The sequence below is a fragment of the Marmota monax genome, unplaced genomic scaffold, assembly GCF_021218885.2.
Source record: "Marmota monax isolate L192 unplaced genomic scaffold, Marmota_monax_Labrador192_F-V1.1 WCK01_AAM20220418_F8-fsc00021, whole genome shotgun sequence".
Taxonomy (NCBI): Eukaryota; Metazoa; Chordata; class Mammalia; order Rodentia; family Sciuridae; genus Marmota; species Marmota monax.
Genome location: NW_026695228.1, coordinates 3,536,665 through 3,562,535, shown reverse-complemented (window position 1 = coordinate 3,562,535; position 25,871 = coordinate 3,536,665). Strand labels below are relative to the sequence as shown.

At 37.8% G+C, this 25,871-nt stretch overlaps 1 protein-coding gene across 5 annotated transcripts in view; it reads right to left on the bottom strand.

The window, feature by feature from the left end:
* Nucleotides 1-25,871, bottom strand: part of Rbms3 (RNA binding motif single stranded interacting protein 3) — a 1,321,467-nt gene that overhangs the window by 1,044,944 nt on the left and 250,652 nt on the right. For all 5 annotated transcript variants that reach the window (XM_058576560.1, XM_058576562.1, XM_058576563.1 and 2 more), the window contains exon 2: nt 13,841-13,909. In XM_058576560.1, coding sequence (XP_058432543.1) covers nt 13,841-13,909 — 69 coding nt within the window. The remainder of the gene's footprint in view (nt 1-13,840; nt 13,910-25,871) is intronic.

Genomic DNA, 25,871 nt, shown 5'->3' with positions numbered 1-25,871 from the left:
TATATATATATATATATATATATATATTGTGTTAATTATTCTAAAGAAAAGCTAAAGCACTTATACCTCAATCAGTCCCCCAATGCATCAAAAACTAATGAAATGGTACACACCATTGGTATGTTGAGACATGTTCAGTCCTGACCTGTCTAGAGAAATGGTTGCCATCTTGGTCTGTCTTGGTTCCTTTTTATTACTGCCAGAAACTCCTCAAGATGGCATAATTTGTAAAGGAAGGTTTAATTGGTTCATGGTTTAGATTGACATGTCCAGAACATGGCTCAAGCATCTGCTTAGCATCAAGGGTGGGCCTTCTTGCTGCACTGAAACATGGCATAGAATTCATATGGTAAGACAGACCAAGCATGCCAGCAGAAGCTCACTTTTATAACAAAGCCACTCCCTTAATAACCTGTTAATCCATTAATCCATGGATCTATTAATCCACGAATTGGTTAATCCATTAATGAAGTCTCTGCCCTCATGACCCAATCACCTCCCCAAAGCCCTACCTCCAAATGCCATTAACAAATAACTTTCAGAATTAAGTTTCCAACATAAGAATTCCAGGCAACATGCCCAAACCATAGCATGAGCCAAGTTGCAAATGAAACAATGATTTTGATAACTAAGGAAGCTGGGAGCATTCACTGGTTAAGGATAGGGACATATTGGTTGCATTCCTGTTTTGTTCAGGTACTTGTTTTGTCATCCATGGGTGCTGGTTTTGCCACTCTCCATTGGGGATGGTAATGCCTTCCCCACTTATATCACAAGTAAAGTAAAAATATCTCATTTTAGCAACAATCTATAGGTCTGTAATTCCTCAACAGTACTACAAAATTCAAAAAGCTATGAAAACTTAAAACTTTTTCAAAAGTCATTTTGGCAGCAAAACTTCATCTGATATGAACAGACTTGGAAGTAAAACCTGATCTAAACTGATTTGAAGCTTTTAATTTACTTAGTCCCATTTGCTGAATATTCATAACTTTCACTGCAGAAATACTAATGTGTTTGGTTAATGATGCTGCTCAAGACCCTATAGTATTGTTACAGAATATATTAATATATGCTATTTAAAATTTCTAAAAATCCAAAAAAATCTAAATTTTAAAGGTCATCTGATCAATGGGACTATGGGCTTACATTAGAACAGAGGCCATGATATATAAAATATAACCAAATGCCTAGATTTTGTTTTATCATCAAACTACACAACTTCCAACTTAAATTTTCTGCAGAAGCATAAGCCTATCATCATATTCTCAAACAGAATAGCAGCAGAGTCCATTAAGCACAATACATATAGTATCCAGGTTTTATGACCTTTCTAAGCCTGCAAAAATAAGAAAACTAAAAAGCACATTTATTGGCTTCAAAATAGAAAATTAAAACTATCACACCGAATCTACAAAATGTAGTTCATAAAAATCTGTAAAATGTAAAGTCAGCTACCTCATCATTGTTTAAATTAGTATATACAAAATATCGTTGCATTTGAAAACAACTGCAGATTCAGTTTGTCTCACTGAGCAAGAATGCTCAATTGTGCACAATCATTGGTGAGAAATAAGAGCCCTTTATAACTTGTGTTTGCTCTTGTATTCAAATGATTTCAAAAAAAAGTTATGAAAAATTATTTCACTTGTTCATTAAAATACTGTTTAGTATTAAATGTAGATTTACTTTAAATTTATGTTTTACATAAGTTAGACTTTGTAACAATTGTAATGTTCATACTGGCCATTGAAAGAAGTGTGAGTTCTCAGAGGGCTAAATATGGGGGGTTTTTTTGTAGATAATCCTGAACATTAACTACATTTTAGTAAGTTGTTTTAACAGCTAAAAATTTTATGGTCCCCATCTCAGTTACAGAGATAAATATTGTTGAGTTTTTATTAGCTATTCACTAGTCTGTAGACACTCTGAAAAGTGGCCAGATCCAATATAATCTTCATACTAATTGTTGAGGTAATTTAACCAATGGGTCAAAAGAAGCCTTCTTCACTTGTATTAATAATTTGACTCCAATCCAAACCTGGAATGGTGACAGATGAATGCTAGTCTAAATCAGATTATCTATATGGAAGCATTAGTTCTCTGGGCATGAGCAATGGTTCAAACTACAACCATAAAGCACCAAAATATAATTTCATCGCTAGCATGTATCTGCGAATTGTAGAAATGGCTTAGCTATCATCATGGCATGCTTTACACAGAAAACTAAAATGTTAGAGGTGTTGCTGACTGTTTTTTCAAGTACCATATAAATCAAGTCCAATCATTTTTCCCACTTTACAGATAAGGAAACCAACATAGAGATATTCCGTTGTGTGCTGAAGATCAAGCTAGTAACAGAACTGGGATACGAATCTAGCTGTGTCTGTCTTTAGAGTCCAAGTGCTTAACTGTTATTGTGGTGGGAATTCCCAGGCTTCCCCATACAATATGACAAGCTTATCACTCTCACTGTTTTCCTCTTTCCCTCCCATTGTAAAAGATTTTGTACACACACATCCTTATTTTAAAAAAAAATGTGTCTTATAAAAATTCTATCTTAACTATGGAACTAAAAGCTTTTTAGATTGATCCAGGTCAAATCCTGCATCTTATTTTTCGAATTCCAAGAGACGTAGTCATTAACACTGTGGTTGTGAAAAAGATAAATGGGTTTACCAAGCTCCACTAAGAAGCCCACAGTTGTGGTACAGGGGACATCACACTGTAGTACAGCAACAGAGCCAATGATCCACTCTTGTTTCTGTCAGCAGCCAGCAGCAGCCAGTAGCAGCCAGGGGAGATCCCTGAGTTTGCCTGCACTAACCAGCAAGTTGCTAAAAACAATTGCTTGGCTTATATTGCCTTGTTAGCTGGAAGGCTTCTGTACCTTAGGCATTCAGACTTACTTTGTTAATAGTGCCTTTGTACTGATGGGTGTATTCCTAGTAAAGTAAGACCCTTAGTTTTCCTGACCTATTCCATTTTCCAGAGTCACCAAACACAGTCCTAATGAGGAAGAAGGGACATGGACAGTAAGCAGGTACAGTTGAGTTGATGGACATGCCAGAAATTGCTGGTGACCAGTGAAAACATGGAGAAGAGTAAAACTGTGTCTTATTCCTTGGACATGTATTCTTGAAAGCTTAAATCCCATGCCTTGAACTCCTGGACTGGAGAAAGAACTCTGTCAATACTCAGGTAGGTTATAAAGGGCTAAGAGTCAGAACACCGGAAAGATTATAATCGTCCACTTTGAAACCAAGCACACCCATGTCCAAATTCTGGCTCTGCCACTCATTAATATGAGGAAGGACTGAATAGATGATGAGGATAGCTAGACAGACCAGGGCTCACCTCTATGAGGGATTGAGGAGCAAAGTGACCAAGCAGATAACACCAGAGGGTCTGATGCAGGAATGCAGTCCTAGAAATGGTCAGCCTACTTGGCAGACTGTGGCAAGTGGGGAGAAGTATGGTAGGCCCATGGTAAGCTTCCCAGGTCTACTGCCTCTGCTGTCAGAGAGGGCCCTCTTTGGAAGGACCTCACACTTCCTTCAATGCCTGAACTCTCTTCATCTTTAAATTCTTGATTTTTTTTTTCAAAATTTTTGATATTTTAAATTATTTTGCATGGGGTCTCACAAATCATTATAGCTGGTCCTCAAATGCCTTTAGACACTGAATATTCTGCAAGCACACAGAGATAAATGTTGGGTAAGAGTTTGATGGTTTTGATTGATTCAGACTTCTCTGAGTCTTGAAGTCAACTCTAGGGGATGGAAGAAGTAGGATGACAATAATATCCTCTTCCTCTTGGAAGAATTAGGTAGAATAATGGTATGCCCTCCCCTTTTTTTTTCCTTTAAACGAGATCCATCCACATTGTGGACGCTATTTTTTTACAACTTTATTTATTTATTTATTTATTTATTTATTTATTATAAATATTTATTATTTATTTATTATTATTTATTATTTATTTATTTATTTATTTTTTATATTTTGCTGAAGGTCAAACCCTCTGCCCCCTCACATGTGCTAGGCAAGCATTCTACCACATAGCTACAACCCCAGCCCCAGGCCCAACTTTCTAATAATGAGGGTAACCACATAATTTGTCATCTAAATCGGGATACTTTTGAATGAATGAAAGGGTATGCTATTGATACTTACCCTATGATAAAGTGTAGACTTCAGACTGACCTGACCAAATCAAGTGGAATGACCACCCTATCAATAAGCCATTCTAGCAAACAGAAGAAAGTTAGCGATGAATATGGAAGATATAATCCTGAACATGGAATACAAGTGTTCAGAGAAAATTTGGATCCATTTTTGGAGGTGAGGGAAGAGGATATTATTGTTATATATTTATAAAGAATAATCAAAACAGAATAAAATTTTAGGTAGTCAAAACTTCTTTGGAACAAAATTGCCTTCAAGTTGATATTTGCTGTAGTTGAGTTAAGGTGCTCATGGGGTTCATTACACTATTCTCTTTATTTTCATATGAGTCTGGAAATTTCATCATAAACATTTTTTAAAATATTTTTTTGTTGTTGTGGATCTTTTTTTATTTATTTATATGTGGTGCTGAGAATTAAACCCAATGCCTCACACATGCTAGGCAAGCGCTATACCACTTAGCTACAATCCCAGGCCCATCATAAACACTTTTTAAAAGAAAAAAAATATTAGATGTTTTCATCAATAATGACTGAACAAACATTTTAAATTACCTAATAAATCATGTTATTAACTTGCCACAAATTACTATCAAAAATAAAATGGAAAACAACCAAATCTGAGAATAATTTCATATCAAGTGTTCTCAAATTACCCAAATAAATACAATAATGCCAAAATTTCTGCATTGATTCACAGGTAGAGATCAAATCAGAAATTCTATCTTAAAGCTCTGTTTCCACAAAAAATCATATCATGTATTTTTATATAGATTGCAAGTTGATATTGAATGGCCTGGGGTAGTTGTGATGGAGGTTTTAGGATATTAAAGCCTGCTGTAATCATCCCAAGAGGGTCGACTATAATATAGATGCAGATTAACCCCCCAGTCTCAGTGGCTTAAGAACAGCAAAGATTTTTGTCTGGCTCATGCAACTGCCTATAAAGAATTCACAATGGAGTGTACTCCCCCCATTTACCAGGGATGTAGACTAGTAGAGATTCCATCATATTGAAAGTGCACTACCTGGAACACATAGTTGGTTTGTTTGTTTTATCAGGTAATAAAAAAAAATAGGGAATTACAGATAGGTTCTTAATGTATCAGATGAAAAGAGACATGTCCCTTCCACTAGCATTTCATTGGCCAAAACTATCCTACAATCCCAGGAGCAATGAAGAGGACCAAATATAATAATTGATGAGCATTACTGTCTTCACTATACCTCAGCCACTCCTTCAGTCAACACTGCAAGAAAAGTGCAGCACATGATTTCTGAATCCTTCCACCTGAGTGAACATTAAATGAGACTTAAAATGGCATTGATGTGTCTGAAAATATGTGTTCAGCAAATGAATAATAAAAAGATGATGGGAGGGTAAAACCTCTTTTTCAAACACTAGATAGTATTCATTTTCATATAAGAGGTATGATCAATGCAAATCGATATGAACAATTCATTCAACCCAGCATAGCTGACCTTTATACTGCCAACACCTTCCTAGTCATTAGTATGGATATTAGTAACATCTATTTGAAGATGAGTTTATTTCAGTTCTCTACTTCTGCCTAACAAACTACAAACTGAGTTGAGTTCCTTCACTTGGGGTCTTTTATGGGGTTGCAGTCAAATGGTATCAGAGACAATCTGGCTCAGATACCACCTGAAACTTCTTTCATATGTTCAACATCTCTACTGGGATTGTTGAAACAGTTGGGGTCTGGCCAGTCAGCTCTCCTTCCACTTGGCCTCTCCACAACACTAGCTTGGACCTCCACACACAGAGCATGGCATTCTTAAGACAGTTGGGGTGGGGGCTGGGATTGTGGCTCAGCGGTAGTGTGCTCGCCTAGCAGGGGAGGGACCCAGGTTTGATCCTCAGCACCACATAAAAATAAAGGCATTGTGCTGTGTCCATCTACATCTAAAATAAATAAATAAATAAATATTTTAAAAAGTGGTTAGTCTTTAAAAAAAAAAAAATAAGACAGTTGGGAATCGATCTGGCATATATCTTCTCTTAGAATGATCACTGTATAAGCACAGGGCCCAAACTGTAAGATCCCTTAGCATCTAGGGTCAGAACTTATGCAGTGTCAGACCATAATCCCAAATATAGTTGAACACATGTCTATTCCTGATGGTCACTGTCTGGTAGGTGTTACATAGATAAGGTATCTCTACTGATCAAAAGCCAGTGACAGGGCTAGCTGAGCTCCAAAGAGAGGAAAGTACATAGAATTGTGAGTACTAGGAGGCAGGGTTCATTAGGGTGCAATCTTTGGAGACAAAAATTGACAAAATCAGACCGAATTTTCCATATTCTATGAATTTATTTAAAATTCCAAGGTCTCATTTACAAATGAGGTTTCATATTATATCATATTTGCTTTTCCAGTTTTATTCTTCTTTTTAAATAAGATGGTTTACAAATGCATAAGAAATTATACTTCAGATTTCTCTTGTTGTCTGTATTTATAATAATGCTGGGATGTTACCTAGAGGTAAACTTTAGTTAAGGACATTGCCACTTTGTGATTCTGGTCAGATTCTCAAATATATGGATGCAAATGATAGGACAAATGCAAGCATCAGGAAAGACAGCACGGTCCTTCCATTCTCTCTCTATATAATCATATGAATCATGTAAGTTGTGTGTAAGACAGCTGTCTAAAGTACAGAACCTGGAGTTACCTCCTTAACAAAAACTTTTTCACAGAACACCAACAACAGATCTGATGAGTTACTTCATGATTGTAATTGAACCACACAAAAACAAGTCCACTCCATGTTCAAGCAGAGTGAAGAACAAGATCACTACTAAATCACAAAAGGGACCAAGCATCCCCCCTCACCCAGGTAACATTAGTGACCACTGCTTCTTTACTACTTATGTCTTTAGTTTTGCTCCTTTATCCTTCTGGATAAAATTAGTAAGATACCAAACCAGAGAACTTCCCTCACTTCCTAAAATTACTCAAACCTCAACAAACCCCTCTTTTTCAACTCTTATCAAAATCATCTAACCAGCCTCAGGTCCCATAACAAACACATCCTAATAACTTCCCCTTACTCACAAACCCTCCTTTCCATGATGTGCTGTCTTCATGTGGCAATAACAAAATACCTGAGGTCTTTTCTAGCCTGTTCCTCCAAATTAGTTTAGTCTCTACTCATTGTCTTGCTCCAAATTTGCTTCCATATTTTCAGATATTTGACCCACTTCTTGACCACACTATACCAGTGTATTTGTGTTGTTATAACAAAATACCAGAGACTGGGTAACCTTGAAAGTACTTAAATGTATTTTCTCACAATCTGCAAGATTCAAGTCCAAGATTGGCAAGATGTTACCAGGTCTGGTAGAGTTTGGTGAGAGTCTGATCACTGTTTCTCAATATCATTACCATATTGAGACGGTTAAATGAGATAGTACATATAAAGAAATAATCAGAAATTATGAAACTTTGTTGCTGTTCCCTCTGGGAGTGGGATGAAATGAATATAAAGGGTTGATCCCATTCACTCAGTCATTCCATAAGGGTCCTGATCCCATCCATGAGGACTAAATCTTCATAACTTCATTAATCATCTCGCAAATGCCATAGCTCTTTAATACTATCTCATTGGCAATTAAGTTTGAACGTATGAATGTTGGGGGACATGCTAAGACCAAAAGCCCTGATATTGAACACATGTCTGTTCCTGATGGTCATTGGCTAGTAAGTATTACAGACATACAGATACAAATACAGATCTAAATATTTTTTTTCTATCTACTTAAATTATAAGCATATAGTTTGACAAATCCCCTACTGATAAGGAGGGTCAATTTTGTTTAGAATCCTGAGCCAAAATACACTGGGAGTTCACATTTGTCTCCATGGACACCATAAAACCAAGCAACCATACACATAGTCTTGACATTTAGGTTCATCATTGAGATCTCAAGGCTGCCACGTTAATCCCCAGTGTAGAACATAGATAATATAAAAGCACAATATCAGGATTGACCAATGGTTCAGAGTATGGACTGTCCTGGTCTCTGTCCACCTGTACTTCTCCCACCATAATATTTGAGGTAATGATGGGGATTTCCCCTCACCAAAGAAGAGTAAATTAATTGTACCTTAATTGATCCATAACAATCAGCTTTGATGCTAACTTCAGGTAAAGAGAAGGTAGAAACTAATGATTTGAGGAAAGAAAAAACTGATAAATGTGGATTTGAAGTCTCCATTTTCTATTCTAGTTCTGTTATTATTTCATACAAATCATTCATTCATTCATGTAGTCACCAGAAACTACATGAGCCCCTACTCCTTGAAGAGTACTAGTTTGAGGTCTAAAAACTATATATAAGACAATCCAGGAAAAATACTCATTGTAGCTTTTTAACAGTGGGACACACTCCCCGTCTTTCTCTTACGCGCAAGAGAAAGTAAAAAAAAAAAAATAGCAAAACAAACAAACAAAAAAATGTTCTCTGCTTCCCTAATTTAACATGAATCCTTCCTGGTACCTGAAAAATTAAGCCTTGAGTCTTGCCAGTGTTTTCTGCTACTACAAGACACTACTGGACAATCTGAACTCCCTTGAGTCAATTGTTACATCTGAACACATTATATCATTTAAAAAAATATTCACTGAGTTTCATCTTTTATTTATTTTTTAATACCAGGGATTGAACCCAGGGGCACCTAATAACTGAGCCACATCCCCAGCCGACCACCCCTTCTTTATTAGGGACAGGGTCTTGCTAAGTTGCTCAGGGCCTTGCTAAATTGTTCAGCGTGGCTTTAAACTTGTGATCCTCCTGCCTCAGTTTCCCCAGCCACTGGGATTATAGGCATGTTTTCACTTTTTGTTGTTGTTGTTGTTGTTGTTACTAGGGATTAAACTTAGGGGTACTTGACCGCTGAGCCACATCCTCAGCCCTATTTTGTATTTTATTTAGAGACCAGGTCTCACTGAGCTGCTAAGCACCTTGCTGCTGCGAAGGCTGGTTTTGAACTCACAATCCTCCTGAATCAGCCTCCAGGATTACAGGCATGCACCACCGAACCAGGCTTGGTTTTCACTTTTAATAAGATAAAATTTAAGGTTCTCACATCTCAAGGACTACTATAAACACATAGTATGCCAAGGAGTTAATGAATCATCTATCAATCAATCACTATTGACCAAACCTTTACATTGAAAGTTTTAGAAACACAGGACTTAGATTGGTGTCCATTTTTCAAAGGAAAATTTTTCAATTTATAAAGCATGAAGTGATAAATTAATAGTCATGAGAAATTTTCTGAATATGAGAGGGAGGATATGGAGGGAAGTAAGAAACTTTTCAAAAAGGAAATATATAACATGCATAGAAAACCTATCACAATTTTAGTTTATCATTGTGCATTTCAAATATGAAGATACCAGCCAGCTAGTCACCACTCTCACTTGTCTGTTTCATTTATTTCTAATGACTGTTTTATTTGGTATAGATATTCATAAGCTTATAAAACTTTATACCACATTACTTACAATGCAATGAGAAGAAAAACCGTTTTCTTACAAGTGTGTTTTCGAATTATTCCAAATTAAGCACAAAATGATTCCTCTCAAAAGAAAAACATATTAATAGGTATATTAAAGTCTATACTTTGCAATTTGTCCTTTTGCAACTAGACTGACCTATAATAAAATCAATGAGCCCTTTTCCAACAAAGAAAATCATACAAATATAATTTCAAAATAGAACAAGTATCTAAAGGCCACAAATGTTATATTCTGGTCAGTTCAAAATATAACTATTGGTTAAAATGATTTTCAGTGAGTTTCCTCTAAAACCTTTATAGATACGGTAAGCAATCAGGGCACTGGAATCTGACAGAACTAACCTTGTGTCATTGGACAAGTCAATTAAATGTTCAGGTTGTCCGTTCTTTCATCTGTGAAAGTATGACATCTTTATCCAAGAGATATTGAGAGGACTAAATAAGATATTGCACATGAAGAAATTAGCAAACACCACATAAATGTTCAATAACTGTTAGCAGTGATGATAATGATTAAGAAGGAACAGTGATTATTTAATTCTTATATGAGTACACTTCCATAACAGGCAAGTATTCACCTGTGTGCTGATTTACTTATTACTTTATCTATGTTTGTATCTATCTCAGGTTTACAAGTAATGAAAACAAAAAATGTAAGACCCACTTGCCCACTTGGACTCTAGTGAATATAAACCTACAACTCAATTTTAAAAAAATACACACACACACACACACACACACACACACACACACACACATATATATATATATATATATATATATATATATATATATATAAAATCTGATACCAAAAATCAGAGGAAGACATGGGAACTGGAATAGACATAGCAGTTGTACTTTCAACCTCAGGCTGAGAATCTGTGTAGGTATTTTCAAAGACTGAAGCTGATAAGCCTATTATATTGCAAACACAAAAGACAAAGGTTTTTGCAATAAACACAAATTTAAAAGGGAAGGATTAGCACATGAGTAACAAAGAAGAGGAATAATTATTCTGTGTGGGACAGGGGTGTAAAAGGATTACCACCCACCAGGCCACCTCAGGAGAATAAATCTCAGAGTTTTCAGCAACTGCAAGGCTAGTGATCCTTTAAATAGTCACATAACATGTAGAAAATAAAACGCCACTATTAGAACAAAAGAATGAAGCACATAATGCCATGATAGATGTATTCGTTCAAAAACAGTTGGACCAACTTGTATGAAAAAAAAGTCCATACCAGGCAATGCAAGAGAAGGAATTTAATATAGAAAACTAGTTACAAGGGTTTCAAAGAGCTAACAAGTTAACAGGGAAGGGTAAAGGTATCCATTATCTTTTCTGGGGGCTCAACAGACAAAGACATTGCAGTCAGAGGCCACAGGGGTTACAGGGCTGCCTCTTAGGAGCTAATCCACCCAGATGCTCAGACCCTATAAAGAAATTTTCCCAAGCAGACAGAGAAGATGAGGAATATCCTAGGCTTTCCCTGTCTATTTCCTTCCTAATTGCCACCAATTTTTCCACTGAAACAACCTACTTGGAAGTTGGTCAGCAAGAGAGCCTGGAGTGGATCTACAAGCAAAGGAACAAACACATTGTCTCACCCACAATGGCCAGTTCCTTCCACTTACCATTAAAGGGAACCTTCAATCCAAAAAGAAATAACACCAATATTAGTTTTAACCAGGGTACCATTTTGAAATGCCACTCAGTTATGTCCCTCAATTAAAAAGACACCTCTTAGGTTGAAAGTCCCTCCATCCATAGCATAGAAGCACATTTCTTCTCATATGTGACACGTAAAAATGAAACTCATTTTGTGGAGGGGATACCAGGGATTAAACTCAGGGGCATTCAACCACTGAACCACATCCCCAGCCCAATGTTTTACTTTATTACAGACAGGGTTTCACTGAGTTGCTTAGTGCCTTGCCATTGATGAAGCAGGCTTTGAACTCACAATCCTCCTATCTTAGCCTCCCAAACTGCTAGGATTACAGGTATGCACCACCATGCCCAGGCAAAACCCCCTTTTTTTTCTGAAATCAATTTTTGATACCTCATCCACTCTTGAATTTCACAGACCGTAAGTGTTCAAAGATAAAAAATTGGGAAATATTTATAGGACAGCCACTATTTTAACTAGCCTCAGATATTAAAACTAGACAAATGCCATCTAAAAATTCCATGACTTCATAATATAATGGTCATTTTTTTTTAAAGAACATTTTTCTTATTTTTTAAAAAAATATCTATTCATTTATTTTTATGTGGTGCTGAGGATAGAACCCAGTGCCTCACACATGAGAGGCAAGTGCTCTACCACTGAGCTACAGCCCCAGCCCCTATAGTGGTCATTTTAACCACAGAAAACTAAAAGGATATATTCTCATTAGAAGGACTGCCCCAAATTCTCTGTCTTCACTCCTTATTTCATTGCCTCACATGCAAAGTTTTCCAAGATCAGCACAGACTTGCAGTAAAGAAACATTGTATTATCTCACTGGGAAGTTTCCCCAAAAGATCCAGAAGGATCTTACTGACTTGTAAAATGGAATGAGTTCTGGGAAACTCTTAGACTCTTAGAACAACTAAATTCATATAATCATAAACAATTTCAATCTCAGGGTCTCTCTTGCCTTAGACTAAAGATTAGATTAGAACATCCCAAAAGACTTTTTCAGGGTGAGAGCAGAGAGGTGAGGTGTGACTTGTTCAACTCTGGCCCTAGAAAGCCTCAGATGGGCTCAGAAATATTCCTACCCCACTGTGCACCTTCTGGCTATGGCTACTTGGTAAGAAATAAATGGAACCTGGATATTCAAAGCAACCTATGTTTTCTGACATCTGCCCCTTTCATCTGCCCCCTTGCTCAGCTCCAATGCATCAAGCAATATGTCCTTCCAAAGTTAGAAGGTGGTACAGCATCCTCACAAAACCAATGCCAACGGGGGCCGAGCCATCACCTTCACTTCAAGTTTCATCAACCCATTCAAGGTAAGAAATAGGCACTGTGATACAATACTGCATCATGCAATAATTTATTTTTTCTTATTAATTTTATTTACTGAAAATATCAATTTGCCATTGAAAAACAAAAGGTAAAAATGAGCACACCAAAAGTTCTCCCGTTATGCTGAAGTTGGAGTAAATTAGCACCCATACTCTATTTCATAGAAAGTCCATAAAATGGAAGGGGGTGGGTGTGAATATAAAGTATTGATAACATGCTTGTCTTCAAAATCACTGTAGATCCTGAGGTGACCTGAAAAAGTCTAAGAAGGAAATTGAACCAAGAACTCAAAGGACAAGTGCGAGTTCATTTCTTCTTGATCTCATAACCAGTAGGTGATGCAAACATTTGTCTTCCCCAGGGGATAGTACAAAGCCAGTGTTCCAACTACACGAAGCTTCAAGCATTGGAAGGCGTGACCACACATGTCACAGTGTTGTCACCTGTAAAACCTGCTCACCAACAGAAAAGACCCTGTTTTTTCATGTACATAGATAACACACCAAGAGTAGCTTAACTTTACCTAAAAAAAAAGCACATAATGCTCTCTATTTATCAACCTCAACAGGGGTTGTTAATCACGCTAAAAACTAAGCACGAAAGCAATCCTTGGAAATATTAGTACATTTTCCAAATATATTCATGTATCAACTTACAGAGAGACTGTGTACCATACATGTGAAGGCACATATATGTGGGTGTGTACACAATTTCCTGGAATAAACGATACAGAAAGGACATTGTTCACTGAGGGAAAATAAAGCAAACTTCATTTCCAATAATGGCGAAATTGATGATTTTTCTTTGTTATTCGCCCAGGAGGGCTTTGGAAGGGAAACTTCAGCCTTTCCAAACTCCTTACTTTCCTTTCACTGTCCTTCTCACAAGCCCTGAATCCAATTGAGGTGGAGGAAAGTAATTGACACAGTGAATTGCCCAGCCCTTTATCAAGAGGGGCCACGTTTATGGAGAGAGTAGACAAGAACCTGGTAGCTCTCACAGTCGCCGGGTGAAAAAGCAATTGCAAGTTGAAGCACACACTTCCAGGAAAACAAGTAAGTGAAGGTTCTTAAAAAGAGCATATTACCTGATGTGGCTGTGAACTGGACCATCTGCCGTAGGAAGGAGCACCAAGAGACTTGCTGGCTGAGGATCTCTGAGAAAGGGGAGGAAAAAAAAAGATTTTCATGCTGTCACCCAAACAGAAGACACTTTATATTCCTCTAAACAAACTATTTCTTCAATGCCTATGGTTCCAAAATTTAACCGATGTAGACTCTGTCTGAACTTAACCTGTTTCACATGTCTTAAAACCTATTGTCCACGGCACATACGAGGATAAAGACACGTGAGGATGATATAGCAAATCTACCTAGATTCAAGTCCCAGGTTTTTTTGTTTGTTTGGTTTGGGGGCAGGTACCAGGGGCATCGATCACTGAGCCATATCCCTAAGGCTATTTTGTATTTTATTTAGAGATAGGGTCTGTCTTTGATATGATTTGGATGTGAGGTGTCCCTCCAAAAGTTCATGTGTGAGACAATGCAAGGAGGTTTGGAGGAGAAATGATTGGGTCATAGCCTTAACCTAATCAGTGAAATAATATCTGATGGGATTAACTGGGTGATGGCTAGAGGCAGGGGGAGTGTGGCTAGAGGAAGTGGTTCATTGGGGACGTGGCTTTGGGGTATGCATTTTGTATCTGGCAAGTGGAGACATCTCTCTCTCTCTGATTCCTGATCACCATGTGAGCTATTTCCCTTCCCTACACTCTTCCACCATGATGTCCTGCCTCACCTTGAGCCCTGAGGAATGGAACCAACTGTGCTTGGACTGAGTTCTGAATCCATGAGCCCCCCAATACATTTTCCTCTTCTACTCTTGTGCTGCTCGGTTCTTTTAGGCACAGCAGCAAAAAGCTGACTAAAACAGTCTCACTGAGTTGCTTAGTGTCTTGATTTTGCTGAGGCTGACTCTGAACTCATGGTCCTCCTGCCTCAGCCTCCCAACTCCTGGGATTATAAGTGTGTGCCACTGGGCCTGGCTTTCTTTTGGTTTTTGTTTTCGAATTAGAGAAAGAATCTCACTAAGTTGCTTGAGATCTTGCTAAGTTGCTGAGGCTGTCTTTGAACTCTGGATCCTCCTGTCTCAGCCTCCCAAGTCACTAGGATGACAGGAGTGTGCCACCTGCCTTGCTCAAGTCTCAGTTTGTGTGAGCTCTTTGAACCCACCTCCCTAACTCAGCTCTCTCTTCCATAATGCTGGGATAGTCACTTCTATATTATGAATTTCTGTGAGGATCAAAATGACATTATGAAGCACTTGGTACAGTAAAGTGCTACACATACATAAGGCATTACTTCAACAAACAGAAAATAAATCACATTTTTAGAAGTTTCTACTTGAAACAAAACTGGCAGAGGAATATTCAAGTTAAAAAATGAGATCCTTTGAGAGTCAGTCAGTCTTGTTATAAAGAGATCCTACATGTCAGGAAAGACCTGACCACATCATTGCCGTTAAGTCCCTGGGCTTAAGAAGTGCTGCAATCCCGTTGTAAATAAACTCATCTAAAACCATACCCATTTCTTTGCATCTACCACAAGAAAGCTCCATACTTTCCCAGCATTCCTCCCCTCCAGAAATGGACAGGGAGCATGATTCTGGTCAGTGGAGCATGACTCTGACACTTTTGAGGGAAGATTGTTTTCCTAGTCAAAGGGCAAAAGAGGCTTGTACCTTTCCACCACCTTTCTTCCCCTCTACATACAGACATGCTCTCTGGAGCTGGAACCATATTTTTGTGATCATGAGGAAAACACCAGAGGAGAGCCGAGATGCCTATTTTGATCTTGTTAAGCAGATGAAACAAAGCTTCAGGCTGCTATTTTTTTTTCTTCCTGTATCCTTCTTATGCCATTCACCGGAATCACATTTTCCTGCTACTTGCAGAGTGTAATGATAGACTCTGCTATCTCATTCAAATGAAAAGTCAAATTATCAGAATTTAATTCATCAGAAGCTATGGATGCTATAGGAGGAGAGAACAGAATGACAGAGGCGTGAAGATGTGCAAGGGATTGGGACATTTGTAAAATGATCAGCATGCCAATGTAATACGGTCGACTCCTGCATTCACCACCACGCATTGCATCTGCCTTTCACGGTCCCTGTGTAATTCTATGTTGGCTTTCGCTGATTCTGACAGCTTTCCTGAATCTCTGCCACAGAGAGGATGGCATACTGGCTAAATGCTGTGCTCCGTCAGCTCAATTCAAGTTCTTTCTAGCATCTGGCCATCTGAGGAGGCAGAGCTGGGTTCAGCTCCCATGTCTTCCCAGTTCCTGAGGTTGATGGAGTTGGACCCTAGAGCAAAGTGTAAGTGCAGCATTTTGGGTCTTAGCTTGAATGACGGGTGAGCTAGCAAGAAAACAGCTAGATGTTAAACCAAAAGCTGAACCATATCTCCTCATTGACAAGAAACAGAAATGAACTTCAAATATATCAGACTCCACTACTGAATAATCATGACCTCCTCTGATATTCATTTTCCTAATTGTGAAACAAGGTTAAATTAGATGGCCTCCATGTTAATTAATCCAGCCCCAATCTATACAATTTAGTGATTCTACACTTGTGAAGTGCATAAATGATTACTGATGATAGTGTGGCAATACAATGTCCACGAGAAGATTGGATTCCTTCCAATATTATGTTTTTAAAAATACCAAAGAAACATTTTAAACCTGAATTAATTTAAAAATATTAATAATTCAAAATACACCCTTGCCTGAATACATCAATAGATTCCAACTTCTCCGCTTTGTTTAGGAAGGGGCTGTCAACTGGTTTCCTAGCCTGATGATTTGGGCTTTAGCAGAGAGTCCCTATAGCAGCAAATCCCTCTAAATCACAATACTTTGGAATTTACCATCAGACTAATATTTGAGGCACCATGTTTTTGGAATATAACTCATCTTTGTTTAATGTCACAATATGGGTTTCTGAAACTGCGATAATAAATTTTATCTTTATGATCAGAAAAACAAAGTTTGGTGTTTTTTTTAAAATATGAAAATAAAAGTATGGTAAAGTCAAGCTATGATGGCTGATATGCAAAGCACATTTTAAAAGAAAACCTGAGGCTTGCAACATACAATGCAAGTCAATAAGGAACCTTACAGTAGGAAGGGAAGAAGATGGGCATTATGGATTTAAATGCAATGATAACTCAATGTGAAATGAACACCTATCCTTTCTTGATAAGTGTCACAATATTCCCATGCCCACGCTTCGCTTAACTTTTAACAAAAGGTCACACACATTTCAGCATTGGCAAAAGTATAATTAACTTTATAATGGTAATTGCAGTCTATTGTGATTCACCCATTCGTGTCCTTTCTAGTGCTAAGGATAAATGTGAAAAGTCAGACTTAAACAACAAAACAACTGGTCAACATCTATTACAAGGGAAAGACAAGATATGACAAAGTTCAGAATTGCCCAGTGGATATGACTATAGTCAAAAATCAAACTCAGATCCCAAAATCTGGTCGAGTTTCCTTGATGTGTGGTTTTTTTTTTTTTTTTTTTGGAAAGGACTAGCCATAATGTATAGCTTGGATTTCAGCTTGCATGAAAATAAACGTACCTGACAAACCAGCTAAGTAATTGTTCATATTCTCATTTTCCTCCTACTAGTGTCCCTAGCAACCAGTAGTTAAAGGGCAGTATCCAGATTTGAATAATGAGGGATGCTTGTTTAAAATGCAAATTTTCTGACCTCAGGAATTTATAAATTTCTGGGAGTGGGATCCAGTGATTTGCATTTTAAGAGGCTTTTTAATTTATTCACAGGAAATTTTAGAAGCCAAGAAAATTTCCTGAATAATCCCTGCACACCCTTCTAAGGCCATATATAGTCATTGAAGTTAAGTTTTTCTCTAAGTAGATAAAATGAACACTCAAACTCCAGGAAAATGCTTCTGGAAACAGTAGGAAGTTACTTAAGGAAGAAAGAGTCTGATTTTTAACTGACAATAAAGATCTGAACCTTGAACCACAGGTTCAATTAAATGGCTGAACAAAATCTTTAGTTTATACACCCACCTTCTCCTTGGAAAACTCTGAATACCAAGAAAGACCATTGCCCTCCTGATCTGCTTCTAACACATCCATGCTTGCCCCTAACCAAAATTCTTACTTCACTGTCTTGAAATGGTCTTCTAAATATCACCCCCCCATAGACTCTATATTTATAGTCATGGTGGGTGGTGGGAGCAAAATGGGGCTGGGCCTTATTCATTCATCTAACCAGGCCAGTCTGTGCTTGAAATACAGTAATTTCCAAGTGAACTTCAAACAAATTAATTAATAGCTTCAGTAAACTTAACCCTATTCACCTCTGGCAAGTATGATCAGGAGACAAATTAGGGACATTGGTGATTAAGGAATTGAGAACCAGTACCTATAAAAAATTGGTAGGACTTAATGTCTTCTGTAATTTCTTAGGAAGTGTAGTGTCATTGAGCCAGACTTCAAAAAAATTAACCTGGGGAGTTCCTCCATATGGTTTCATAAAAAAATATAAATGGCAAAAAGCAGCCAGGGCAAGGAATAATGAAAATGCTAGAAACCCCTTTGAAGTTGAAGTTCATGATGTACCCACTGAAGAGTCAGGAATGCTGTGAGGTCCCTTTGAAAGAACTAGGTGATCTACAGAGCAGGCAGAAGCTAGAAGTTTCAAAGAAATATGGAGACGAAAATATTTACCCTACTTTGCATTTTCTCTCTCCCTCCACATGCAGGTGGGGCTTATGGAAAATCCAGGTTACTTATGTGATAGAGAAGGGAATCTAGGAGGAAGATAATATAGAACATTTGCGTGGCAAAAGCATGCTATTTGGTGCATTCCTCTTTAACAGAATGTTCTGTTAAACAAAGGAAAAAGAAGAAGTGCTACATAGGAACCTGGAAAACAGACCCAACACAATGGCAGTTTAGTGTTAAAGAATGATGCCAACTAGGCAGCCACCAGGCTCCATCCCACGACTATCCTGTACCTGGCCAGCTTCCTTCAAGTCTAAATTGCCCATCACCATAAGATAAGAAATTTTAGGAACCTGCACATCTTTCCGTAACCAGAATTTTTTTCCTGGTATTGCTGTATTAAGCCTTGAACGCATTTGAAGAAAGAAAAACGAAAAACCAATAAACCGTGTTAGAGGTTGCCAATCCGACATCTGCATTTCACATCTTAGCACAAGAAAGTCATTGACAAATATGATTCAGGAACCAACATGGGTTGCTCAGACAGACTGAACTCTGGATGGCAGAACTAAGTTTTGGAATTTTAATTTCAGCTGTAAAAAAAAACAGGTTTCCAACTCCAAAGAAGTGAATCATGCAAGAAGACCAGCAAAGCAAATGACCTAGACAGCAGTGGTATTTTCAATACACAAGGTGTGGAGCTAGAAACGGTGTTGATTCAGAATTTCCTGAGGGTCTATGCTACCGGTATCCACGAGATACATAAGAAATAACCTTTACTCTGTCCTGTATAAACACAATCGTGCTCTAATTGCCCTTATTTTAATAAAAAGTTATTGAATTCAATAATGGAAACCAATAAGTCTGGATCTAGTTCACTCAGAAAAGGAGTTCTAACAAATTCCTAATGCCACAGAGACTCCTAACAATTGGTAAAGGAATGTTATGTAAAAGTGGAGCCAAATCTCTCCAGTTTCAATAAATCCCCAGATCATTAAAGTATATGGCAAGAAGCTCACATATTCCATATTCTCCATATCTTTTTAATACTAACCATCCTTTGGTATTTTTTTTTCTTGATTAAATCAACTCATTTGTTTTGTTTTTTAACCTTTCTCCATGGGCCCCACTTTCCAGGCTTTCCATCATTTCAATGAGCTCCTCTAGACCACTTCCAAAATCACCACTCCTCCTCCCTCTGAAGTTGTGCAATCTGATCTTGGACAAGTTACTCATTGTGTCCTCATTCCAATACAAAACGTAAAATAAATCTGAGCTAGCCTCAGTGCAAAATAACAAAAGGGAAAATTCTTAATACAATTAAGCACTAAAGACTGATTCCGTAACTATATTCAATAGGCTTTGCCTCTTGGTTTTATTTATTTTCCAGTGAGGGAGAAGAAATAAATGAATCTCATTTAAGGAGACCTAACCAAGCCTTTGTGCTTTGCTTACAAAAAGCAGATGTGGAATAACAAAGACTCCGTCTTTATAGTACGTAATTACCGAAACCAAAATGGTACACGCAGGGGTTTTTTCCTTGCTAGTTCTTTGACCCTCACTTCCCTGAACTTTACAACCATTCTTGTTCCCTATGTAGTATGTGAAAGGCACTCTATTAGTAACAGGATTTATAAAAGAGAGATGAAATTCTCCTCTAAGAAGTTTTTCCTTCTCCTTCCTCTTCCCTCTTTCCCCCAAAGAACCACCACGTATAAGCCCACTCTGTCACTCTTTATTCGTTTACCCTATTGTAATTTCTTCACAGTACCCATGGCTATCTGGAATTTCCTTGTTCATGTATTTGTTTCATGCTGCTTCACACTAGAACCTAAATACCAGAGCAGGGTTGTCTTTCTTACCACTTTTCTTTGTTAACCATTATTTTTACCATCATGCACAAAGAAGTGTCTCAGAACATATGAGATAGATGAGTGAGTGAGTGAGCAAATGAGGTTCCTACCCTCAAAAGTTGACAGTCCACTGAGGAAGTTAATACATAACAAATTCTGTTACAAGGAATAGTATACAATGGCTATAATACAAGAGTTAGTGTTAGGGGAACACTGAAAAGGAGAAATTAAATCTGTTTGAGAGATTCTTAAAACCCTATAGTCAAGATGCGGTAGCCAATATATTTAGCCATTTTAAATGTATAATTACATGATTAGACTCCTAATACTGAAGACCACAGTATATGTAACCTATATGGATTGTGCACTGAATGAGGAAGTCGTGTACAAAATTAAAACAAACAAGCATTGGTAGCATTACAGCACTTTCCAGCCAAAGTGGCAAAGTGTCTTGCTAGAACACAATCATATAATATGGCAAGTCTCCTATTGGTGGAAGTAAACTATCTAAAGGAGGGTAGTTTTTTCTCATTTACACAAAGATGTTCCAGGGGAGCAATGGTGTTGCATATGAGAGTTAACATTAGGGCAATTCCCTGGGCATGGGTTTTGAGTGTCCTGGTCAGAGGAAGAAAGGAGGGCATGGTTGTTTCTCCACCAACACATACGGCTGTAGGTATCTACAATGTAGAAGCCAGGCTCCAAGATGGTCACTAAAAATCTCTGCTTTCTGACACTGTTGTATAATCCCCTCCCACACTGTCCCAGGATTCGTCTGTTTGACCAATAGAATGGAGTGGAAAGGATGGCATGTCACTTCCTAGGTTGGGTTATAAAAGGCTGAGGTTATAAAAGACCTTTGCTGTGCTCTCTCACTCTTGAATCATTCTGAGAAAAAGCTACAAGTCCCTCTAGGGGAGTTCCACATGGAGAAGAACTTAAGTTTCTTGTCACAGGCCAAGCCAGTGAACTTGAAAACAGAAACTTGAGCCCCAGGCAAATCTTCGAAGACTGTCATCCTGGTGAATGACTTGACTAGAGCTTAAGGAGAGGCCCTGAACCAGAACTACCCAGCCAATGTGCTTGCATAATCCATATCCTTAGAAATGGAGTAAGATAATAAATGTGAAGTTGCTAAATATGGGGGTAATTTGATTTACACAGCAATAGATAACTAAAGTACCTTATTACCAGACAAAGCTATTCACCTCTTACCTTACCATAATATAAGAAAAAGGTCTATACAATGCAAACCGTTATCTTGTGAATCATACCTGAGGGAGAGGAAAACATTATTCTGAATCATGGGAAACAGGACTTTCAGGACTTTTCTTTCCACTCTTAGGTCCTTTTTAAAAATTAAGTCCCTGGATTTTCACATCATTATTTAACTTGTCTTGCAGTCACTTTCTTCAAGGAGACAGAACCTAAGTCCCTGAAGACCTGAGCACGAGGTAACCTCCAGCTCTCTTCCTGCACAAGACTAAAAACAGCAAACAGGATGCTCAGTAAATAAATGATAAGCTTCCTCTTATCATGCAGCTCTCTCCGTAACTCAACTTGATCTTGCTGCATCGTACAGAAATGCACTGATTCACTTTAGCTACTGGGCTCAATCTGCCACTCTCCATGACTTACAGAAATAGACATCATCTTCTACCAGTTACAAAACAGGACAGAGAGGGGGTTCTTCTTCTAAGAGAGTATTTGGAGGTGAGGCACACACAGACCCATTTGGAGAGCTTGAGTTGATTCAGTGTTCCCAAACTGTGTTATATAGAAATTGAGCCCACAGAATGAGCTACTGAATAATGGCTCCACCCCAAGCCTCACTCAATCTTTTCGATAAGGGACACAGTTAATAGTTTAGACTTTGTAGACCATGTAGTCTCTTTCCCAACTTCTCAAGTGAGCCACTGTACCAAGAAAAAGTAGCCACAGGCTACAGTAAACAGGTCTGGCTCTACATCATGAAAACATCTTTGGAAGACCTGTCTTGGGCCAGGTTTGGTTCACCAGCTTTGCTGTCATTTACTCTTATGGAATGTTAAGGTGCAAGGAAAGCAGGACACTGCTCTGATCCTTCTCTGGAAGAATCACTGGATATTTTAGCATATATAAAAAAAAAAAAACCTGAGAATTACTGTTCCACAGATGGCCTTCAAGGCTCTTGGAGGCTTACTGGTACAGAGTGGTTTTCTGTATGGAGCTACTAAAATAGCCAGGACCAATTTGTTCAACTCAGTGTCCCAATGTTATTTGTCTAAATCACCTGTTTACTTAATTTTTATCTGTCTCTCCTGCTCTCTCAACTGAACTTTTGAATATCTATTAACATCTCAGAAAGTAGTCTTAGAACAGCCCTAAGGAAATAACGATTTCTCTAACTTGCAGTGTATATCAGCCTGACTAAATAATTTGATCCTAACTCCTCAGGGAACCGGTTTGGAAAGTGGAGGGTCCATGAACACTTTAAGACAAACTCGACCTCTTGATTTTATTACATAGGATCGCACAAAGGTTTGAAGTCTAAAAAGTGTTTGGTTTGGGGTTTTAAATTATTTATTTTTAATAGAAGACTGATTAATTGCTTAACATGTTTTCCCAGGTCCTCAGCCTTTCCATATCTCCCATCACAGATTGAGTACTACTTTTTCATAGACTTATACTATGAAAACCATCACATTAGGAAGTTACAGATAGGGTTATTACCTCCAGAAAATGCCAAGGTATTAGTATATCTAGAACCTCAAACTAAGAGTAGGCTTCATTGGTCTAATTAATAGAAGATTTTCTCGTACAGTGTTTTCCAAACTTGTAAGACACAAATAGCAATGGTCAGGCACTGGCAGAGTTCTTTTAAACAAAGAAATCTTAAATTTTCTCATTCATCACCAATGATTACCAGTGATTATTGGCCCAAAAGAGCAATCATGGCACAACGTGGGAAGGGTCCAAACAGGATGTGAATTCCAAGAGGCAGGGATTAGAGGCCTTTCTGAGGACTGATTGCCTCATAAGATTTAAGGAAATAAACCTAGGAAGAATCCTTTTTTTTTTTTTTCCTCCTGGATCTGAGACTAATTACGTGGTATTAATCAGGTCATTTCTGCTCATCTATAAATTGGGAAGGTTGAACTAAAGTCAAATCTTCTGTGAAAATATGAGTCTTCTTATATTCATATATTACATTATATATCTTCAAAGTATTTTCTTATAAATGATGCCATACAGAAGGAGCTGCCGCAGGTCGACTAGAACTCCATTTCCCAGAAGGGGGCTGCCTCTAATCCAGGATTCAACTCCCTTTCCTTCAAGCCATAGAATCCTCAGGATAGTCAGACCTCCCTTCACTTAGGAGCCACCATGGTCCTAGTCTCCACAAGGCTCTTCAAAGCTTGAACTTTTAAAAGTTTGAGGACGGCAGTGTCATTCACTGAATCTTAAGAATTAATCAAACTCCTATTGAATTAGAGATTCCCTTTCCTATCCCATATACTTTGCCTTATCACACAGAGACATGAATCTCTCAAGAAGTTTCCTGCTGTACTAATATGTCCAGTGACAGAGTGTGGTGGAAATGTTTATCCTGGGATTTCCTCCCGCCCTTTAATCTGCATTATGAAAGGAAGCTGAAAGACCAAGTTCTCCTCTGCAAAAACAGCACCAGATTCCACCTCTTCTACAATAAGTTCCTAATCATGGGCAGATGTAAGAAGGCCCTGACTTAAACACTTGGATGTGGGTAGCCAGAAAAGCATGGCATCCCCTTCTAAAATGGACTATGACTTCCCATCCTGCAATGCTAACTGCCGCATACAAAATGCCCTTGACATGCACACCTCCCTGGAAAATGTGACTACAAGTAGAAAAGCTCTGAAGTTTTCACTCTCTAGCTGAATAGAGTGTCAGAAAAAAAAAAGTGCTATTATGACTTTTCTTGAAAATATGCATGGAGCTGATCCTTCCTGTGGGTAGAAAATTAAGAAAACATACTCCATTTTTCCTCTTCAGAGAAATTAAGATGGTAGAATCCTTAAAAGAAGGGACAACTTGACTTTGTAAAGTTTAAAATTTTATACAGAAATAAGCAACTCCACACAATTAAATTGCTCAATTGGGGGTGAAATTATTTCTTCCAAATACAAACGTCTACAGAGTAGAATCTTGCTGCCGTCTACAGGATTGGAAATTTTGAAAAAATATGGAAAAGGAAAATGAGGTTAAGAATCAGGGCTAATTCGAAGAGAACAGGCATGCATAAAAGCATTTACAAGCATTAAATCACACACAAAAAATTAACTGACCAATGCAACTTGCATTTAAGTGGAGAGAATTCCAAGAAATTGTGGAAAGGCTGCCCTCTTCAGACACAGAATTTTTTTCTTTTTAAGTTGCTATAGATTTTCTACCAATTTTCTATACAGGGGAAAATGGAGTTTGGGGTAAAATATTTTTTAAATCAGAGCTTTGCTCTAATAAATAAATGTCAAACAAGTACATGGAGAAACTGTTATTAGGTACTAGTTTGCCTGTCTGGACTTGCCTGGAGTGTGCATCTTATAAGTATTCCGTGTGGCTCTTGAAGCACCTAAGCAAGCTTTAGAATCCTGAGTGGTAATTAATTAATGGAGCTGTCTGGGACTGAAATGTTTACCTCAGCTGTCATGTACCTAAGTACATTCAGAATAACCACCTGAATTCACAATAATTGGCTTTCATGTCATTAGAATTTTTAATAGCCGTGATGAACTCTACTCTTATTCTACACAAAACTCTTGTTTTTCTGTTTTATTCCTGTCATTCTACACAACCTGAAATGACAATGAAGAGAATCCTGTCATAACACAACGTATTATGCATATCTGGGACCTTTGGAGGGCACAAATTCTGTCGTCAGTAGAGTTTCTTAGAATATTCTATTGACAGGTTGTAGGGAAAACCGAGTGAAAAACTTCATTTGAAATGCAACTTTTTTTTCCTGTATTTCCTGATCTAGGCTTCCCCCAAGCCCACCCACCAAGTGTTACTTTTTTCAATGATGAAATTTAAGGTATAAGTCTAACCTAATGAGATGGATTCTAAGAACCATACTCAAAAACTAATTTTAATTCTTTATAGTCAGTCCAGAACAAATTAGAGCCAAACAAAAAGAAATCCAACAAATCAGAAAATTATCCCCATCCTATCATCTTCTACAGGAAAAGTAGGAACAAGTTTAGTTTGCAAGGTACCCTCTTTTGCTTCTTAATGACAATGCAAGGAAAAAGCACATAATATACTTGGTTCAACAGAGGTTCTTGGGGAGGAAAATGCTAAACATCGTTTTTGAAAAGTTGTTTATGAAAATCAAATTGGAGTTTATAGGAAAATAGTGTGTGCAGCAATGATAACTGCTGATTTACATAGTACTTGACATGCATAATATATATATATGCATCTTCACAGACATAAGTATAGAAGTAAGTTGTTTATCATTTGAGGTGACCGAGCACA